The sequence below is a fragment of the Canis aureus genome, chromosome 33, assembly GCF_053574225.1.
Source record: "Canis aureus isolate CA01 chromosome 33, VMU_Caureus_v.1.0, whole genome shotgun sequence".
NCBI lineage: Eukaryota > Metazoa > Chordata > Mammalia > Carnivora > Canidae > Canis > Canis aureus.
This window is the reverse complement of record NC_135643.1, coordinates 380,008-398,487: the sequence shown is the minus strand read 5'-3', so window position 1 is coordinate 398,487 and position 18,480 is coordinate 380,008. Positions and strand designations below refer to the sequence as shown.

At 41.4% G+C, this 18,480-nt stretch overlaps 1 protein-coding gene and 1 pseudogene across 1 annotated transcript; one reads left to right on the top strand and one right to left on the bottom strand.

Annotated features, from left to right (window-relative positions):
* Positions 1–2,248: 2,248 nt before the first annotated feature.
* Positions 2,249–3,565, top strand: LOC144304063 (ribosome production factor 1 pseudogene; annotated as a pseudogene).
* On the bottom strand, positions 3,413–12,804 carry ODAPH (odontogenesis associated phosphoprotein). The gene is made up of 2 exons (XM_077882503.1): positions 12,651–12,804; positions 3,413–5,893 (listed from the first exon to the last, which is right to left on the bottom strand). Exons 1-2 carry the CDS (start codon positions 12,715–12,717, stop codon positions 5,436–5,438), a joined length of 525 nt encoding a protein of 174 aa, XP_077738629.1. The 5' UTR covers positions 12,718–12,804; the 3' UTR covers positions 3,413–5,435.
* Positions 12,805–18,480: the final 5,676 nt, after the last annotated feature.

Below are 18,480 nucleotides of genomic sequence, written 5' to 3'. Positions count from 1 at the left end.
GGTGCCCCTTGATGAATCTTTAAAAATGTACACACCTGGGATCCCTGGGTGGCGCAGTGGTTTAGCGCCTGCCTTTGGCCTAGGGCGCGATCCTGGAGACCCAGGATCGAATCCCACGTCGGGCTCCCGGTGCATGGAGCCTGCTTCTCCCTCTGCCTGTGTCTCTGCCTCTCTCTCTCACTGTGTGCCTATCATAAATAAATAATAAAAAAAAAATTTAAAAATGTACACACCTGTGTGACCTCACCCATATCACGGTATGGAATATTTCCAGTTCCCCAGCAGGGCGCCTCTTACCTTTACTCAGCCCACAACCCATTAAAAGTCATCACTAGTCTGACCTCTGTCACCATGCGTCAGTTTTTCCTGTTCCTGAATCTCATATAAATGAAATCTTATCATATGTATTCTTTTGTATGTGACTTCTTTGACTCAACATGAACTTGCGAGATTCATTGATGTTATGGTGTGAAGCGGCGATCCATTGTTTTGCCTTGCTACGTGGTATTCCAGTATATGATACAATAACAATATATTCATCCATTCTACTGGTAATAGACTTTGTGTTTCTAGTTGAGAGCTATTTCAGGATGACTCAGTGGTTTTACAAAGTGCTGACCCTAGGAGTTGCTGAGGTACATAGAACTGATTGCCCCCAATACATTGTTTCAGTTGTGTCCTCTCTCTCTCCTATCTCTCATCCTAGGTTCCTTTGTCTCTCTGCTGTTTAGCACAATCTTAGAGGTTCTAGTAGGAGCCTGATATTTACATTTTATTATAAAAAGAAGCCAAATATACTCTGTGCTTAAAACAGGAAAGTGTTGATTCTCTTTTATTTTTTTATTTATGTATAAAAGTACCTGAGCATTGCAACACTCTTCTTTAGAATCAAAGCCAGCTTTCCCTAGATTATGCAGCTGTTCTGGGAGTTTTGTAGTTAACTGCTATCAAAAATTGGATACCTAAAAAAAAAAATTGGATACCTTCTATTACAGGCTGAATTTATTCCCCAACTTTCATATATTGACGTGCTAACCCCCCTGCCCCCGTACCTCAGAATGTAACTATATTTGGATATAGAGACTTTAGAGAGGTGATTTAAGTTAAAATGAGGACTTTAGAGAGGGCCTTCATCCAATCTGACTGGTAATCTTATTAAGAAGAGGAAATGTGGGCAGCCGGGGTGGCTCAGCGGTTTGGCGCCTGCCTTTGGCCCAGGGCGTGATCCTGGAGTCCCGGGATCGAGTCCCACGTCGGGCTCCCTGCATGGAGCCTGCTTCTCCCTCTGCCTGTGTCTCTGCCTCTCTCTCTCTCTCTCTCTGTGTGTGTCTCCACGAATTAATAAATAAATCTTTAAAAAAATAAATTGTAAAAAAAAGGAAGAGGAAATGTGCACACCCAGGAAAGACACCAGGCACACACACACAGAAGAAAGACCATGTGGAGAGGCAGTGAGAGGGCTGCTATTTGCAAGCCAGGGGGAGAGGCCTCAGAGGAAACTTATCTTCTTGACACCTTGACTTTTGGACTTCCAGCCTCCAGCACTGTGAGAAAGTAAATTTGCATTGTTTAAACCTTTCAGCCTGTGGCATTTCATCATAGCAGTGCTAGAAAACTAACACACCTCGTCAAATAAGTTTCCAAATACCATAAGGTAACATTTATAAAATAAGTCAGCTCTTCCGAATTTTTCATTTTTAAATAAGAGCTTAGCAAACCCCAGTGTTTTAATGCGCCACAAGCCAATCATTTAGTAGCAGACCCCATGTAGCCTGTGTGTCCTTCCTCTCCTGGTTCAGCTGCCTCCTGAATAATTTGAGATTTAGTTGCAGAAACTATACTCCTTTACCTTCAAATACTTCATATTTTTATGTAAGAATGTTCTCTTATTCAGAAAATTCAAACACTGACACACATGGTCCACATTAAATTTTACCAGTTGTCCCAATCATATCTTTCCTGACAATCTCTCTCTCTCCTTCCCACTTCCAGGACAATATGTTACATTTAATTGTCATGTCTCTTTAATGTCCCTTATTCTATTATTGTTATTCTTTTTAATTTATTTTAGTAAACTTTATACCTAATGTGGGGCTTGAGTTCACCACCCTGAGATTAAGAGTCACATGCTCTTCCAACTGAGCCAGCCAGGTGCCCCTCACGTCCCTTTAACCTCCTTTCAATTTTGTCTACCACAACATCTGTGTTTTTAAAGATCACATAGCAAGTGTTTTGTTAACGTTCCTCAGTCTGGGTTTGTCTGATGATTAGGTTCTGGTTATGCCTCTTTAGCATACTTGGAACTTTGGACTTGCGTACGCTGTTCAGGTCACAAGGTACAAGATGCAAGCAAGACAGACGCCAAGACCAGCAAACAGCACGGCCAAGGCGGGGGAAGAGCCTGAAGCGCAAAGCGTCCGCCGAGGAGCCCCAGGAGGCTGCAGCCGCTGAGGATGGAGCGACGCAAAGTGGGGTCCAACCTCCGAAAGCGGCTGCCCTTCCCCCAGGCTTCAGCATTTCGGAAATTAAGAACAAACGACGGCGACACTTAATGTTCACGCGGTGGAAACAGCAGCAGCGGAAGGAAAAGTTGGCGATTAAGAAAAAACTTAAAAAAGAGAGAGAAGCTCTTGGTGATGAAGCTCCACCAAAGCCTATACCAAAGACCATGGACAACCAGCGAGTAGATGATGAAACTATAGTAGATCCTAATGATGAAGAGGTTGCTTATGATGCAGCTGCAGATGAATTTGCATCTTACTTCAACAGACAAACTTCTCCCAAGATTCTCATCACAACATCAGATAGACCTCATGGGAGAACAGTCCGGCTCTGGACCAGCTCTCCGCAGTTATACCAAACTCACATGTTTATTACAGAAGAGGACTGGCTTTGAAAAAAATTATTCCACGGTGCATTTCAAGAGATTTCACAGATCCGATAGTTATTAATGAAGATCGTAAAATACCAAATGGATTAATTCTGAGTCACTTGTTCGTTTGCGTAAAGAAATTAAGAGAAGAGGCAAGGACCCTACAGAACACATACCTGAAGTAATTTTGAATAACTTTACTACGAGGCTGGGTCATTCTGTTGGACGTATGTTTGCATCTCTCTTTCCCCATAATCCTCAATTTATTGGGAGGCAAGTTGCCACATTCCATAATCAACGGGACTATATATTCTTCAGATTTCATAGGTACATATTCAAGAGTGAAAAGAAAGTGAGAATTCAGGAACTTGGACCACGTTTTACCTTAAAATTAAGATCTCTTCATAAAGGAACCTTTGATTCTAAATATGGAGAATATGAATGGGTCCATAAGCCCCGGGAAATGGATATAAGTAGAAGAAAATTCCATTTATAAAATACTGAAGGAATAGTATTGAATTGTGCTAAACAGGTCTACTTTGGATTGATGACAGAAGATCCTTTTTAAAATGTCATTTACTGGTTCCATAAACCTTTTCATGTCTGGACCAGGTAACAAGTGCCATGAATTACCATTCACTGTTTATGTAGCACATACAAATAAAAGTCATTTTGGTGAGTTTAAAAAAAAAAGATGCATGCAAGAGTTATCACACCCTTCCATTGCTTGAAAAGCAGCAGATCTCACCTATATGCTAAGAGGAACATATTTAATAAGTAAATTCACTTTGAGGTATTAGTGATGAAAACTATCTTCCCCTTGAGTCAATGACCTTGCTAGGCGTCACTGTATTTTTTTAAGGTTTATTTATTTATTTGTGTGTGGGGGGGTGTTGGGGGTGGGGTGAGGAAGGGAGAGAGGGAATGAGAGGAGGGGCAGAGGGACAGGGAGAGAAACTCTGAAGCGCACTCGGTGTGGAGTGCGGAGTTCATGCCCCAGCATCACCGTATTTTTTTGTAAAGATTTTATTTGAGAGAGAAAGAGAACATACATGAGCAGGGGGAGGGGCAGAGGGAGAGGGAAAAGCAGGCTCCCAACGGAGCAGGGCCCCCCTCCCGCCCCCATCTCACCCATGGCTCTTTCCCAGGACTCTGGGATCATGACCTGTGCCAAAGGCAGCTGTTTAACCAGTGGAGCCACCCAGGTGTCCCTAGATTGGCCCTTTTCTGGTTATGCCCCATTAATCAGAGAGAAAGCAAACTACAGTTTCTTAGCGAAAATTTCAAATCCAGATTTTACTTAAGCCTGTACTTTCGAAGCAAATATCTGTCCATATAAGAAAAGTTGCTCTGAAGTGAGTGAAGGAAACTATTTTTTTCCTTTTTATCTTTTCATAAAGCAGAACAGCATGGTGGTTTTCTGAGTCTCTCCATTTCCCAGACAACACTCCCAGCATCCTCATGTCTCCGTGTTCCTTTTTTCCTTTGTTGAAGCAGCAGCAGCAACTTTTGCATGTAAGTCTTGGGAGGAACTGGTGTAAACCACTGACATCATATGCAAAAGCCAAGTTCTTATGTTATAGGCAAGGTGAGCGGCACCGACAGGAGGCAGTTGTTTAGGGAATGGCTACAGTGATACCCGGTGAACACAGTCAGTGGGATTGCTTGCTTCTGTTGCATCCTCAGGTTCCTGTAGTTGAATGAATTCATGTCTGTGGAGCTCTGGAGTTACCAGAACATCCATGTAAACTTTAAATCAGGCTTGTGCGCCTAGAACCATATTGAAAGTTTTAAGGGAACTATATAATCTCAACTAGTATCCGTACAATGATAATGTGACGAACAGTGAGAAACACAAACTAATTTGCGCTGGTTGCTTAGAAAGTCAATACTAATGTAACTTTAGATTTTACAATTAAAAATTAATTTTTTAAAATTAGGTAGTTTGGTTTATGATACCTTCGAGGTATTAGTCAGTCTCCCCATAACTTTGTTTTGCTTTAATGTTTATAATTCTTTTCTTGTTAGAAAACTGAATGGATCTTGAAAGTTCTCATAAGAAAATAAATTGTAACTATGTACGGTAATAGTTGTTAACCAGACTTACTGTGATTATTTTGCAATATATACAAATATGGAATCATCACATTGAACATCTAATATAATGTTATGTCAATTAAAAAGGCCCAAATGAATAAATAACCACTATCTACACCATTGCCAGAGAATAAAATAAAACTTTCAGTTTTCTGTAATTTCCTTTAAAGTTCACTTTGTAAATGTGTCCTGCTCTGTAAGTTTTCCAGTGAGTAAAAGGGTGTCATTAATGTCTTCATTGGTCTATATCAATGTATTTAAATGCTTTTCACTTTAATTTAGAAGGGAGGACTGATTCTGCTGGTCTCTCAGGATATATAGGAATTCTTGGAACCACCTATTTTAGGATTTTATTTGCACAAATATCCTGTGATTTTAAAAAGTTGGGGATAAGAGTAATGCGATTATTGCTGCCATTTTGCAAACGTGAATAACCTATAAACTCTGCTGACAAGAAGAACAATTTCTAGTCTAGTTTAAGATACTTCATCTTCAAGTTCAAGCATTTTAGTTTGGAAGAAGAAAGCAGCAATCTTCTCTGAGGCATTGGCTTCTTTGGCTTCAGCATATTTGGGACTTCTCTTTTCTCTCTGCTTTCCTCAGATGAGCTTCCTCTCCAGAGCCTTCGTTTGGGAAAATATTTATAATGAGGAGTAAAGCAATCATGTGGCCAAAAACCTGGACGAAACTGAAATAAGTGGTTGTACTTCTGAGGAAGGAAAGGTCTGTTTGGAAACCTAATGTGGACTCTAGGCCCTTGTTGTGGAAAGGAATGAAAGGGATACTTGAGTGGCCTTGTGATGAGCTGGATCCTTGTCACCGGGTTCCTCCTGGGGGGTGGAGGGGTGAGTGTGAAGACTTGGCAGTCTGTAGCACCTCCATTATCTTGTGAGCCTCCAGGAGGGGTGGCTCCCTCTCTCTGTCCTGTGAGGAGAAACATGTAAGTCAGGAAATAGGCCTCATGACAGAAGCAGAAGGGAGATAGTTTAGGGGGTAGTGGGGCAGAAAGATTGAGAGAGAGAAATGGAGATGTCTCAAAGCTTGTTTGAGAAAACAGCCAAGGTCCAAGAAAATGAAGCATGAACACACCTCCTGACCCAGCAGTCCCACTCTGGGGAATTTATCCAAGTGCATGTACCTACAAAGGACTACTTCAGGAATGTTCAAAGCAGCCCTATTCATATTAGCTTGAACTTGGGAACAGTGCAAGTATCCATCAATAGAAGAATGGTTAACCAAACTGTGTATACACAATGAAAAGCAAGCAACGAAAAGAAGAATTACTCTCACAACAACACGGAGGCATCCCATGGATCTTATGTTGAGCAACAGGAGTTAGACACAGAAGAGCACATACTGTAAGATTGCACTCATATAAAGTTCAAGCACTGGGAAACACTAATCTATGGGTAAGAAAACATTTAAAAGTAATTAATTTATGGTTAGGGTAGGTGTTATTTTGTGGAAAAAGTAGAATTCTTTATATCTTGATCCAGGTGATTGTTACATGGATATGGAGGTACACATACACACACACATATCTATATTTACACACACATATACACGTTTCCATATATAACACATATATATGTGTATATGTAAAATGAGATCAGTCTGTACCTTTAAGATTTGTATATTTTATTGTTCATAAATTATAACAATAAAAAAATTCAGTGGAGAAAAAGAACTAATGTTAAGAAAATAAAATTAACCACCCCCTGAAGGCTGCTAATCCAAGAGGTCTGCCTCCCTTCCCCTAGCAGTGAAATCACTCCCTCAAGAGGAAGTCAGGGACATATACATGCAGCAGGGCAACGAGCACTGAGAACCAGGATGAAAGTCATTTCTGAGAAGAAATTTGGGTCAAGCTCAAGTGTCAAGGTCTTCTCTATAGACCTGTATCATCCCATTGAATTGACAATGCAATAGTAAGCTTCCCTTCATAAATTATTCCTTCACTTTCTTGGAGACTTACCAATATAGCCTGGAATGGGCCACTGAGTGTCAACAATGAAAAAACAAACTCATTGCTTCTAGGCCTTTTGGCTAAGATGAAGTGTGGAAAAAAAAAACCACACAGGAAGTTGAGATCACTGAAGCACTTACAAAGAGCGAGATTCCTCTGACCTTTCGAATAACTGAATTCAGATTTGTTGGTTGTATATGCTATGCTTCTTGCCTGCCTGTGTGCATAGCCCCTTCTAGAGATTCTGTTTTACTTGCAAGCCCTGAAAAGGTCCATCCTAAGTATCCTTGCCTGTGGCAGATTGGCCTGCTGATAGACACTCAGCCAATTCATTGGCTGACCAGGGACCAGACAGATTCTCATTTGAGAATTTCAACAAAGAGTCCCAGTTAGTGGAAGATATTAGTGGAAAGTGTAGGGCAGGGACAAGAGTGTTAGGTTTTGGCCATCTGAATGCTGAGTAAGTAGAGAGGCCGGTCTTTCCGGAGAAGCTATAAAATGGGAAGACCTGAGAAAGAGACAAGAGACCATGTGGTAACAGAGTGGTGATGAGCCTTGCTCCTTGACTTTGCAGACTTTGCAAGGCTGATCCTTCTGAAGCCTGGCTGTGATTAAGGTTCTTGGAGATAGGGGATCCCTGGGTGGTGCAGCGGTTTGGCGCCTGCCTTTGGCCCAGGTGCGGGATCCTGGAGACCTGGGATCGAATCCCACATCAGGCTCCCGGTGTATGGAGCCTGCTTCTCCCTCTGCCTGTGTCTCTGCCTCTCTCTCTCTCTCACTGTGTGCTTATCATAAATAAAATTTAAAAAAAAAGTTTTTAAAAAGGTTCTTGGAGATATAGTAATCACTCCACTTCCAGCTCTACTCTTTTTTTTTTTTTAAGATTTTATTTATTTATTTGACAGAGAGAGCATGAGCACAAGAGGGGGAGCAGGAGAGGGAGAAGTGGGCTCCCCATTGAGCAGGCAGCCCAATGCAGGAGGGCTTGATCCCCAGACCCTAGGATCATGACTTGAGCAGTCACTTAACTGACTGAGCCACCAGGCACCCCTACTCTACTCTTTTCTTAAGCTAGCTTGAGTGAGTGTCTGTTCCTTGAATGAAATACTGACTCTTTCTTTAATACCTACCCAGGCTACTGAGTATTCACATCCTATGATTAAAACTAGATTAAGATATTTCAAACCACAGAAGATGATTAAATCCCACATCACTCATTCTTTCCTCCTACACAGTTAGATCAGTTCTGAGCCTTTGTAACATGAAAACTTTATGTAAGATGAGAATCCAGCCCTAGTGGAGAAGCTAGCTTTATTCTTAAGCTCCATCTTGACTTTTTATCAGATCAGACTTAGCTAGGCCTGAGCTCTGCCACTCAATACTCTGTGTCCCAGCTGTGCTGAAACAAACCAACTAACTAACCACTTCTTAAACCTGAGGTTACTCACCAACTCCTCCCACTGACTATGGGGTGTTAGAGCCTGCTAGGAAGCTTTTCCCTAATTCTGGGATGTCCAGCAGTATTCAGTACTCTCTTCTGGGAATTTCCAAGGTGTCCAGATCAAGATACAAGCTTGTTCCAGTAATCAACCCAAGAATGTGGGCAGGACCACATAAAACTACATTCTTTTGGTGAACTAGACACATGATGACTATTTCAGGTCACTGGTTGGTTAGCACAAGTGTTCTAAAATGTGAGAACCCTAGGGATTGATTTGGGAAACTATCATAGGGCAAGGCCACACACTTGAGTGAGGAGGTTAATGCCATTCATGGTCTCCAACTTTGGCTGAGTTGACACTGCTCATCCATTCTTTTGTTTCTCCTTGTTCTGCTCCATTCCCACTGTCTTCTAAACCTTTGACATTCTCCTCAAAGCCTCTTCAAAATTCTCATTCTTCTTCATTCATTTGAAGAATTCCCTTCAAAAGTCTCTCTATCTTTTTAAGTAGACTACTTAGCTTCGTATTTCAGAAAGAAAACTTCAGTAGTCTGTCATGAACTTCTTTGATTCCTATTCCTCTCACTTCAGAGAGAAGTCTACACAGTTCCAACTCAATGCTCATCCCTCCCTCCATATTTAGTCTGGAATCTGGTTGTGTTTTCTCTACTCCACAGGAACTATTTTGGCAAAAGTCATCAATGGGCCTGAGCTTTTAATAAGTTGGTTCCAAAAAATAATAATAATAATTAATAAGAAGAAGAAGAAGAAGAAGAAGAAGAAGAAGTTGGTTCCAGAGGCCTAAGCACCATTTCCTGTCCTCTCTACCTGGCTTACTCCTGCACAGATTTTGCGCCTCTTTTCCTCAAGGAGGCCTTTCCTACCCTGAAGCTGGCTTAAAGCCTTTGGCAGTATGCTTTCATACCAGCCTGGGAGTTCACTTTCAGAATACTCATCAGTCATGTGATTACTATTCAGTGGTTATATTCTTCCTCCACTGAAATATCCACATGACCATCCTGTAGACTGCTGTCTCCTCATCTCTAGTACAGTGCCTGCAGTGGGATTGGCTTGATTGAGAGAAACATGTTTCTGTAATTGCAAAAGTTACCATCTTGCTACCTCTCAGGGATAATGTGATCATTATAAATAAATTCTTCTCAATATGTAACACACTGACATGCCACCAAAGGCACTGAATGTCAAAGACGAGAGCCCTTCTGAGACCTTAAGCAGGCCAAAGTAGGTCAAATCTTTAAGTGCAGATTGAAAATTTTTTGAGAGGCAGAAGAGCATAGTTTTTAAAAGCACAGACTCTAGAACCAGTTTTTAAAAGCACAGACTCTAGAACCAGCACAGACTCCCTGAGCTCTGCCATTTAATAACTGTGATCATTGACAGGTTCCTTAGCTTTTCTGAGTCTTTTTCCTTATTTGTGAAATGGAGAAAATAATACTACTTGTCTCATTGACTTGTTGCATTGTCTGAAATTATATATGTAAAGTGCTAAGAACATGTCTGACACATGCACATTTAGTGTATATTTGCTACTGTTATTGTTCATCTTGAGTGTTATAGAAAGATTCTATCAACACAAGCCCCAGTTTCTTGGGCCCATCTGATTACACTTTATATATAAAATCTGTGTGCTACTGATAGAACTAAAGTATATAGTTGTTATTAGAACAGGACCTTCAGGGCAGCCCCTGTGGCCCAGCGGTTTAGCGCCGTCTTCAGCCCAGGTTGTGATCCTGGAGACCCGGGATCGAGTCCCACATCAGGCTCCCTTCACGGAGCCTGCTTCTTCCTCTGCCTGTCTCTCTCTCTCTCTCTCTCTCTCTCTGTCATGAATAAATAAATAAAATCTTAAAAAAAAAAGAAAAAAGAACAGGACCTTCACAAAAGTAGGGATTGTTGATTCTGTTGGCCACGTCTCTGTCCCTAGCACCTACAGTTGTCTCTGGCTTAGAGCGGTGCCCAGTACATAGTCAGAAATTTGAATGAATGGCTAAGCAGATGTTAAAGGTTCCTCTCTGTAGATTCTTGTGAAGTACAGTGAGTATTTAATTCCAGTCCCAGAAAACTTTCAATAACTTACATTTAAAATTATGGTATAAGAAATCAAGCCAAAATATTGCTTGAAGTTTGGATATCAATTTTAAGTGGGTTTATTATAGTCTAGACATGAAATTCATAGCATACCAACAACTAGTACTTTAAAAAAAAAGTAAGGATGAGAGGTTCCCTTTCTTAAAAAAAAAAAACCCACACAATTACCTGTAGTCTGTGGTTATTTGGGCAGGCAATAGCTGGTTCGTAATGAATGGTCCTGATTTTTAAGAGAAGTAAGCTTTATATATGATGTTCAAGTATGTAGGTCTTCCTTTATATGGCACATGGAACCATATAAAAATTTTCATGTGTTTTCAGAGTTGAACCAGATAGGAATATAAGTCCTGTGATGAATTTACTCACAACTGCTGCAATGCAGTTCATTTTGTAGACTCACAGAACGACTGGCTATTTTGATTAAATCTTTAATTCTACAGAGAATGAATTTGGAGCTCAGAAAGTGTCACAAAGGCCTATTTCAATTCCGTGCTATAAATCCAGTCATGTCACCAGTGTGCAGGCTACTGTGTTAAGTGCTTTGGCAAATGCAAAGATAGTAAAGACACAGGACCAGCCCTCGAGAAGTGTTACAAAGACTTGGATCTGTAATACAAAGCAGAGTGCAGTATGTGCCATGGATGATGTACAAATCGCTCTAAGAATTAAGAGATGTCAGAGAGAAGGAGATTACAATTTTTCATTTGTGTGTCTGAAGAAAGCCTTTGTGAGGGCAATACTATAGTGACATTTAAGCATCATCACATAAAGTAGAAGTACAATGCACAGGTGCAGGCAGGAAGAGGGAGCAGCCACAGCTGCTGCCACAGAGGAGAGAGAGGACAGGGTGAATTTGGACATTCCCACACAGCCAGACAGGGCAGAGCCACAGCATATGTAAGTGAGCTACTAACAGGAATCAGGGCTGCTTGGATAGAGCGAAGCTACAGTTGAAGGACTTCGGAAGCATGGGCCAAATCCAGAATTGGTGCTTTTTAGATGTGAATAAACCTACAATTTCATTATATATAGCTTGTTCAGCTACGTATTTATAAAGTTTCCTGAAGAGTGGTTTACTTTCTAGAAAGATGCCAGGTGGCTACTTCTATTTTACAATGCCTCTTTTAGATGTCACATTCAGCAGGTGGTGCTTGGGGTGTCTGATCTTGGGAGTGGGGTGATATTATTTGTAACATCTCCTTGCCTTCTGATCACCAGAGTTTATACAGAGGTTGGGCCAGGTGATCTCTGGTGGTCTCACCTGCAGCTCTGGTGTCTCTTCCCCTGTCTGGTCTATGTGAGCCGTAGGGAGAAGGGAACAAACATAGTGTTGGGGGATGATTAGGGTCTGACTGAGCCCTGCAGAGCCCCCGGCGGGCCCAGTCTGATCCTGGGTCTTGCTTCCCTGAGCAGGAGCTAGTTCTGGAACTAAGGTGAACTGTGAAACATTAGACCCAAGTCCTGTAGCATCTTTTTCCCTCATTCCTCGTCCTCCCATCTTCCCCGGGGATTTGCAAGCCAATTTTAAAGCTCAGGCCACCTGGGAAATTTTGTAATGAGGGAAAGGAAAGAGAATAGGAGCAGTGAAGAAATATAATCTTATTTTAGATTATATTTCTTCACTGCTCCTATGAGAGCAGTGAAGAAATGAGAAAGAAATCTATGCTCACTTTGGTAGTACCAGTATGCAGCTGTCCAGTTGTGAATTAAAGCAGTTAACAGAGACTACACATCTACTACATACAAATCACTGTGCTGCTGGGGATAACAAGAGCTGGACGTTGCTGTAAGTCAGGGTGGAAATTGTTAGCTTTACAACAATAGTAACTAGTATAGTGTTTTAAGCTTGAGGAGCTTTTCTTGCATGATAGCTCGTTTGGTCCTCATAACCCCCACAATAATAATTACTATCTGTTACTTCCCATACAAGTGGACTGATGTCAGAGAGGTTAGGTATGTCTAACATCACATAGGTAGGGCTGAGACTAGAACCAGTATCTTCAGATGATAAATTTTAGCTTCTTTCTCTTTTAACCACACATGCTGATGGCAGCTGACAAATTTTTTCCCAATTCATGGCTATGTATAGTTATGGTGCCAAATCTTGTCTTTCTATACAACTTATTATTTAGGGACCCACAGTAGAATAAAAACAAAACCCTTACCTTCTGCCACAGTTACCAGCACCCAGCAGACCAATAGCCAGTAGGAGAAGCACAGTCTGTAAGTCATGGCTTCTACCCTGAGCAGTCACTGCTTGGAACCCAAGAACTCAACGTTGCTTTAAAGGGGAGTTGGTGAGTCACCTGCAGCCTGATTCAGGTAATTTACATTTGCACTGTGGACCACAGGGATCAGGGTTTGCGGTGTGAGGGTAAGAAATAAGCAAGGAAATACCAGACAGTATTTATCAGCTAGAAGCTTCTTGTAATGCCAGCCAAACATCATTCATCTGCCCTTGGAGTCAGATTGTGGGCAACCACACCCTCACTATCCTTTTAATCCCCTCAAAACTTCTTTCTCATTAGTGCCTTCTCTTGACTTGCTCTGTGGATCTCCCTTTGCAAGAAGAAGAATCTGTCTAGGAAATACTCAACAGTGCTTCCCTCTGTGTAGTTTACTTTCTTAAAAAAAAAGGCCAAACAGGATCGGGAGGGCATTAGCCAAAGGCTTCCTGACTCAGGTGTTTTGAAGACGCTATTCGCAGGCCTGGGATCAGAGATTATGGTTTTGTCTTCTCTTTGCTTTTGTCAAGGTACCGAGGGTAGCCATGTCAGAAAGCTAGGTTATCTGGTAGACGCCATGGTCACTGTTCCCCCAAACATGAATAAGTTGGGAGATTAACTTACTGAGTTGTCCTTCCACAGCCCCTTCCTGATTCATCACAATTGCCCATATGATGGACATGATACATCTGAGTCTGGTCTCTTTCCTGAGAGAAGAACACTGTCTATCTAAGGGGGGATGGAAGGGAATGGCCGCAGGTGAGGAAAGACTGGCATTGGAAAGACTGGCTCCAATCTTGGTGCCTTTTCTTCCTATGTGGGTGACTAGGAGTGTGATTTGAAGCCACAGGCACCTCATCTGTTAAATGGGTATTTCCCTCAGAAGATTTGTTGTGCTGAACAAAAGAGGCGGTTGACCTACAGCTCCAACCACAGTGCCTGGCCCATTAAAGACAGTAGTTATAGTTATTATTAAATTATAATGACTCCAATTCTTACTTCTTTATTCATGAGAGACACACAGAGAGAGGCAGAGACACAGGCAGAGGGAGAAGCAGGCTTCCTGTGGGGAGCCTGATGTGGGACTTGATCACGCCCTGAGTCGAAAGCAGATGCCCAACCACTGAGCCACCCAGGTGCCCCAGTGACTCCAATTCTTATTTTGTTCCCTCAGGAGTTTATACTTGTCCAACCATTCAGTCACTCAAAGGTCTCTGCTTTGAGCAGAATGTTTCCCTGGGCATTGCAGAAAGAACACAACAGAGCACTGTCCCTGGCTTCAAAGGACTAACCATCTATTGGGGAGATTGTGCAAATTGAGGACCAACGTGAGTAAGAATGCAAAGAGTCACAAAGTAGGAAGTGGCAAATTCCACAGGCCTGATGGTGATCCTAGGCAAAATTCTGGGACAGATGGTTAGCAGATGATTCATCAGCAGTTTGGAGAGGAAGCAGGGATCATGGAGAACAAGCTCAGTCCCTTAGATCAAGACATTCATGGCTCTCTGTTGACCCCGTATCATGTGCCAGATCATGTGGTCTCCATGCTGGGGCTAACGGATGGGGTCCTGCTCTCATGGACCTTATGGCCTGGCAGCAACATAAAATATTAAGGAGTAACAATACAGAGTTTTGAGTGTTAAGGGAGAGGAAGTACTGGAAGCTATGAAGCAGAGCAACATCCATAATTTGACATCAGTGAGTGAGTATTATATATGCTGATCAGGCACAGAAACAGAAAAATGTTCAACTTTAGCCCAGAAGGCTGACCTAGTACCTTCATAATTCTGGTAAGGATCAAATTCGTGCTAGTTGCTACATTCTTCAAAGGTCACATGACTGCCTGTACATCTCACCCATAGTTAATAGCAAGCTGAATGAGGGGCACCTGGGTGGCTCAGTGGCTGAGCATCCACCTCTGGCTCAGGTCGTGATCCTGAGGTCATGGGATTGAGTCCCACATCAGGCTTCCTGCAGGGAAGAGCCTGCTTCTCCCTCTGCCTATGTCTCTGCCTCTCTCTCTGTGTCTCTCATGAATAAATAAATAAAACCTTAAAAAAATATATCGAGCCGAATGATAAACACCAGAGAAATCTTGCAAAAATTGGTTTTATGAGTAGAAACTTGAACAAGACAACTATGATCTAATACTCCTTGTGCATCCCCTCCCCCTTGAGCACTAAGCATACAACCACCAGCTCCACAGAGCAGAAGTGCAGCCCTTTCTGCCCACAGGTTCTTGTCCCTGTGCTATAATAAAAGCACCTTTTTGCACCAAAAATATTTCAAGAAATCTTTCTTGCCCATTTGTTCATTTGCTCATAGTCCCACATCATATACTACCTTGCCCTCTGCATTAGAAGCACATTGCCTCATCAATCAAATTAGATCCATGTAATCTCTTTACTTCTCACTGTTCCATTTTATGGATTTATTGTAATTTAATCAAACTTTATTTATTTATTTATTTATTTATTTATTTATTTATAAATATTTTATTTATTTATTCATGAGAGACACACACAGAGATAGAGAAAGGCAGAGGCACAGGCAGAGGGAGAAGCAGGCTCCATGCAGGGAGCTTGATGTGGGACTCAATCCCAGGTCTCTAGGATCACACCCTGGGCTGAAGGTGGCGCTAAACCGCTGAGCCACCTGGGCTGCCCTATTTTTTTATTTTTATAAAAAAGATTTTATTGATTTATTTGAGAGAGACACACACAGAGTGAGAGAGAGCATGAAGAGGAGAGAGGGGCAGAGAGAGAGGGAGAAGCAAGCTCCTTGCTGAGCAGGGAGTTGAGGAAGCTCCTTGCTTGATTCCAGAATCCTGAGATGATCATGACTTGAGCCAAAGGCAGACACCTAACCGTCAAAGGCAGACACCTAACCGTCTGAGCAACCCAGATGCCCCTAATCAAACTTTTAGTTGATGGAGATTTGTATTTCTTCTCTTAATCTTCTTTTCTGTATTGGATCTCTAATTAACTTTCAATTTAAATATTCATGAAAATAAATAACAAAAGCAAAATGGTGTAATTTTTTTTCTGTTTGCATTATAATGAAGCTTCAAAAGGAACACATTTTTTTTTCATGTAACAAAGACCCCCCACTTTGTTCCAATGATAATATAAAAAGAAATGAGAGAGAAGTGTTGCAAAAGAAGCCAATAAGTGAATTTGTCTCTCAGATAATCAACTGTTATCTCAGGTAGTGCCCTGCACTGTAGATTACTCTTCCCTTCAGATGAGTTTCCTGCCCATCAGGAACACCTTGTGGAAAAGTTGACTGGGGTTTTGACTCTGCCTCCTCCTCTTTGAGAAAAATTTAATTCTGAATGCATGGCATCTAACTGCCAGACCCCAAATTTGTTTTATAATTTTTCTGGGAGACTTAAAAGATACTCATGCAAATGGGTCTAAGCAGCCCAGAGAGGTCTGCCCTGGGGGAGGTGGATCAGATTCCCTGATGTTCCTTTGAAAGCGTAAACCCACGTGAAGAGGAAACAGACAAAGAAGGGTAGTGATCTGTGCTAGAACCTGTGGCAAATAAGACTCAAACCCCAAAATACTCAGGATATATAAAGTGAAAATATTCTGAAAAGGTAACCTGCAAGGGAAGCTATGCATGATGATGTTAATATGGAAAATGAAGATCAACTGAAAGCACACAGAAGGGGCCATTTCAGTTCCTGCCCTAACTACCACATACTTTGCTAATCATACATAAACTATTCCTAGGCCCAACAGCATATGGCAGACTTGGGACTGATTCCTCGCCTTTCTGTTCAGCTGCCCTTCCGATAATAAAGCTTTCTGTGAATCAAACCCTGTGACTCAGAGATTAGCTTACTGTGTTTTGAGAACACACATTTGATATAAGGGTTCCATAACACATGGAGTTAAGAGGAAGGGCCCATGTATGTAGCTGGTTTGTGTTAGGTGTTTTTTAGGTTTTTTGTCTGTTTTTTACAATAATTTTATGAGGAAGTGATGTAGGACGTGAGGAATTATATTTCTTTCTCGTAGACTCAAAAATATTAAGTGGTAGGGTTGAGATTCGGAACTGGAACTTTCCTGACTTCAAAATTCATGTTCTTTCTTCTAATTCAATATATTTACATTGCTTCAAACATTCATTCATTTATTTACTCACTAACTTATTGGTGGATTTGTGTTCTTTTAATGAATTCTTCTGTTTGATATCCTTCTGATTTAACAGTCTGTGAGGAAAGAGGCTCCTCCCTGATAGAACCACTTAGAAACAATGCAGGGAAGAACTCTGGTTGGCCCAGACTGGGTGAGGTAGATGAGGAAGGGAAGGTGGGAGCAGTTACTAGAAGAAGAGAGGTGGGGAATGGAGCCTGGGTCACTGGAGATGTTACTACCTTGATTTGTGTCTACTACACCTGTGGTACCGCAAGACCTTCCCACCCCACAATCTCTAGTATGTCACTTAAACAGAATTTATGTTAACAGACATAGACTAATCAATGTTCTTATGAAAAATAAGAGAACTACTTTCTATTACTAAATGCCTGAGACTACACAAAGATAGTAATATATATGTATATATGTATGTATATATTATACATATATATAATTTTTAAAAAATTGGACATCCACATGCAGAAGAATAAAACTAGACCACTCTTTTGCACCATATACAAAGATAAACTCAAAATGGATGAAAGATCTAAATGTGAGACAAGATTCCATCAAAATCCTAGAGGAGAACACAGGCAACACCCTTTTTGAACTTGGCCACAGTAACTTCTTGCAAGATACATCCACGGAAAAAAAAAATACATCCACGAAGCCAAGAGAAACAAAAGCAAAAATGAACTATTGGGACTTCATCAAGATAAGAAGCTTTTGCACAGCAAAGGATACAGTCAACAAAACTAAAAGACAACCTACAGAATGGGAGAAGATATTTGCAAATGACGTATCAGATAAAGGGCTAGTTTCTAAGATCTATAAAGAACTTATTAAACTCAACAGCAAAGAAACAATCCAATCATGAAATGGGTAAAAGACATGAACAGAAATCTCACAGAGGAAGACATAGACATGGCCAACACGCACATGAGAAAACGCTCTGCATCACTTGCCATCAGGGAAATACAAATCAAAACCACAATGAGATAGATACCACCTCACACCAGTGAGAATGGGGAAAATTAACAAGGCAGGAAACCACAAATGTTGGAGAGGATGTGGAGAAAGGGGAAGCCTCCTGCACTGTTGGTGGGAATGTGAACTGGTGCAGCCACTCTGGAAAACTGTGTGGAGGTTCCTCAAAGAGTTAAAAATAGATCTGCCCTACAACCCAGCAATTGCACTGTTGGGGATTTACCCCAAAGATTCAGATGCAGTGAAATGCTGGGACACCTGCACCCCGATGTTTCTAGCAGCAATGTCCACAATAGCCAAACTGTGGAAGGAGCCTCGGTGTCCATCGAAAGATGAATGGATACAGAAGATGTGGTTTATGTATACAATGGAATATTCCTCAGCCTTTAGAAACGACAAATACCCACCATTTGCTTCAACGTGGATGAACTGGAGGGTATTATGCTGAGTGAAATAAGTCAATCGGAGAAGGACAAACATTATATGGTTTCATTCATTTGGGGAATATAAAAAATAGTGAAAGGGAATAAAGGGGAAAGGAGAAAAAATGAGTGGGAAATATCAGGGAGGGAGATAGAACATGAGAGACTCCTAACTCTGGGAAACGAACTAGGGGTGGTGGAAAGGGAGGAAGGCGG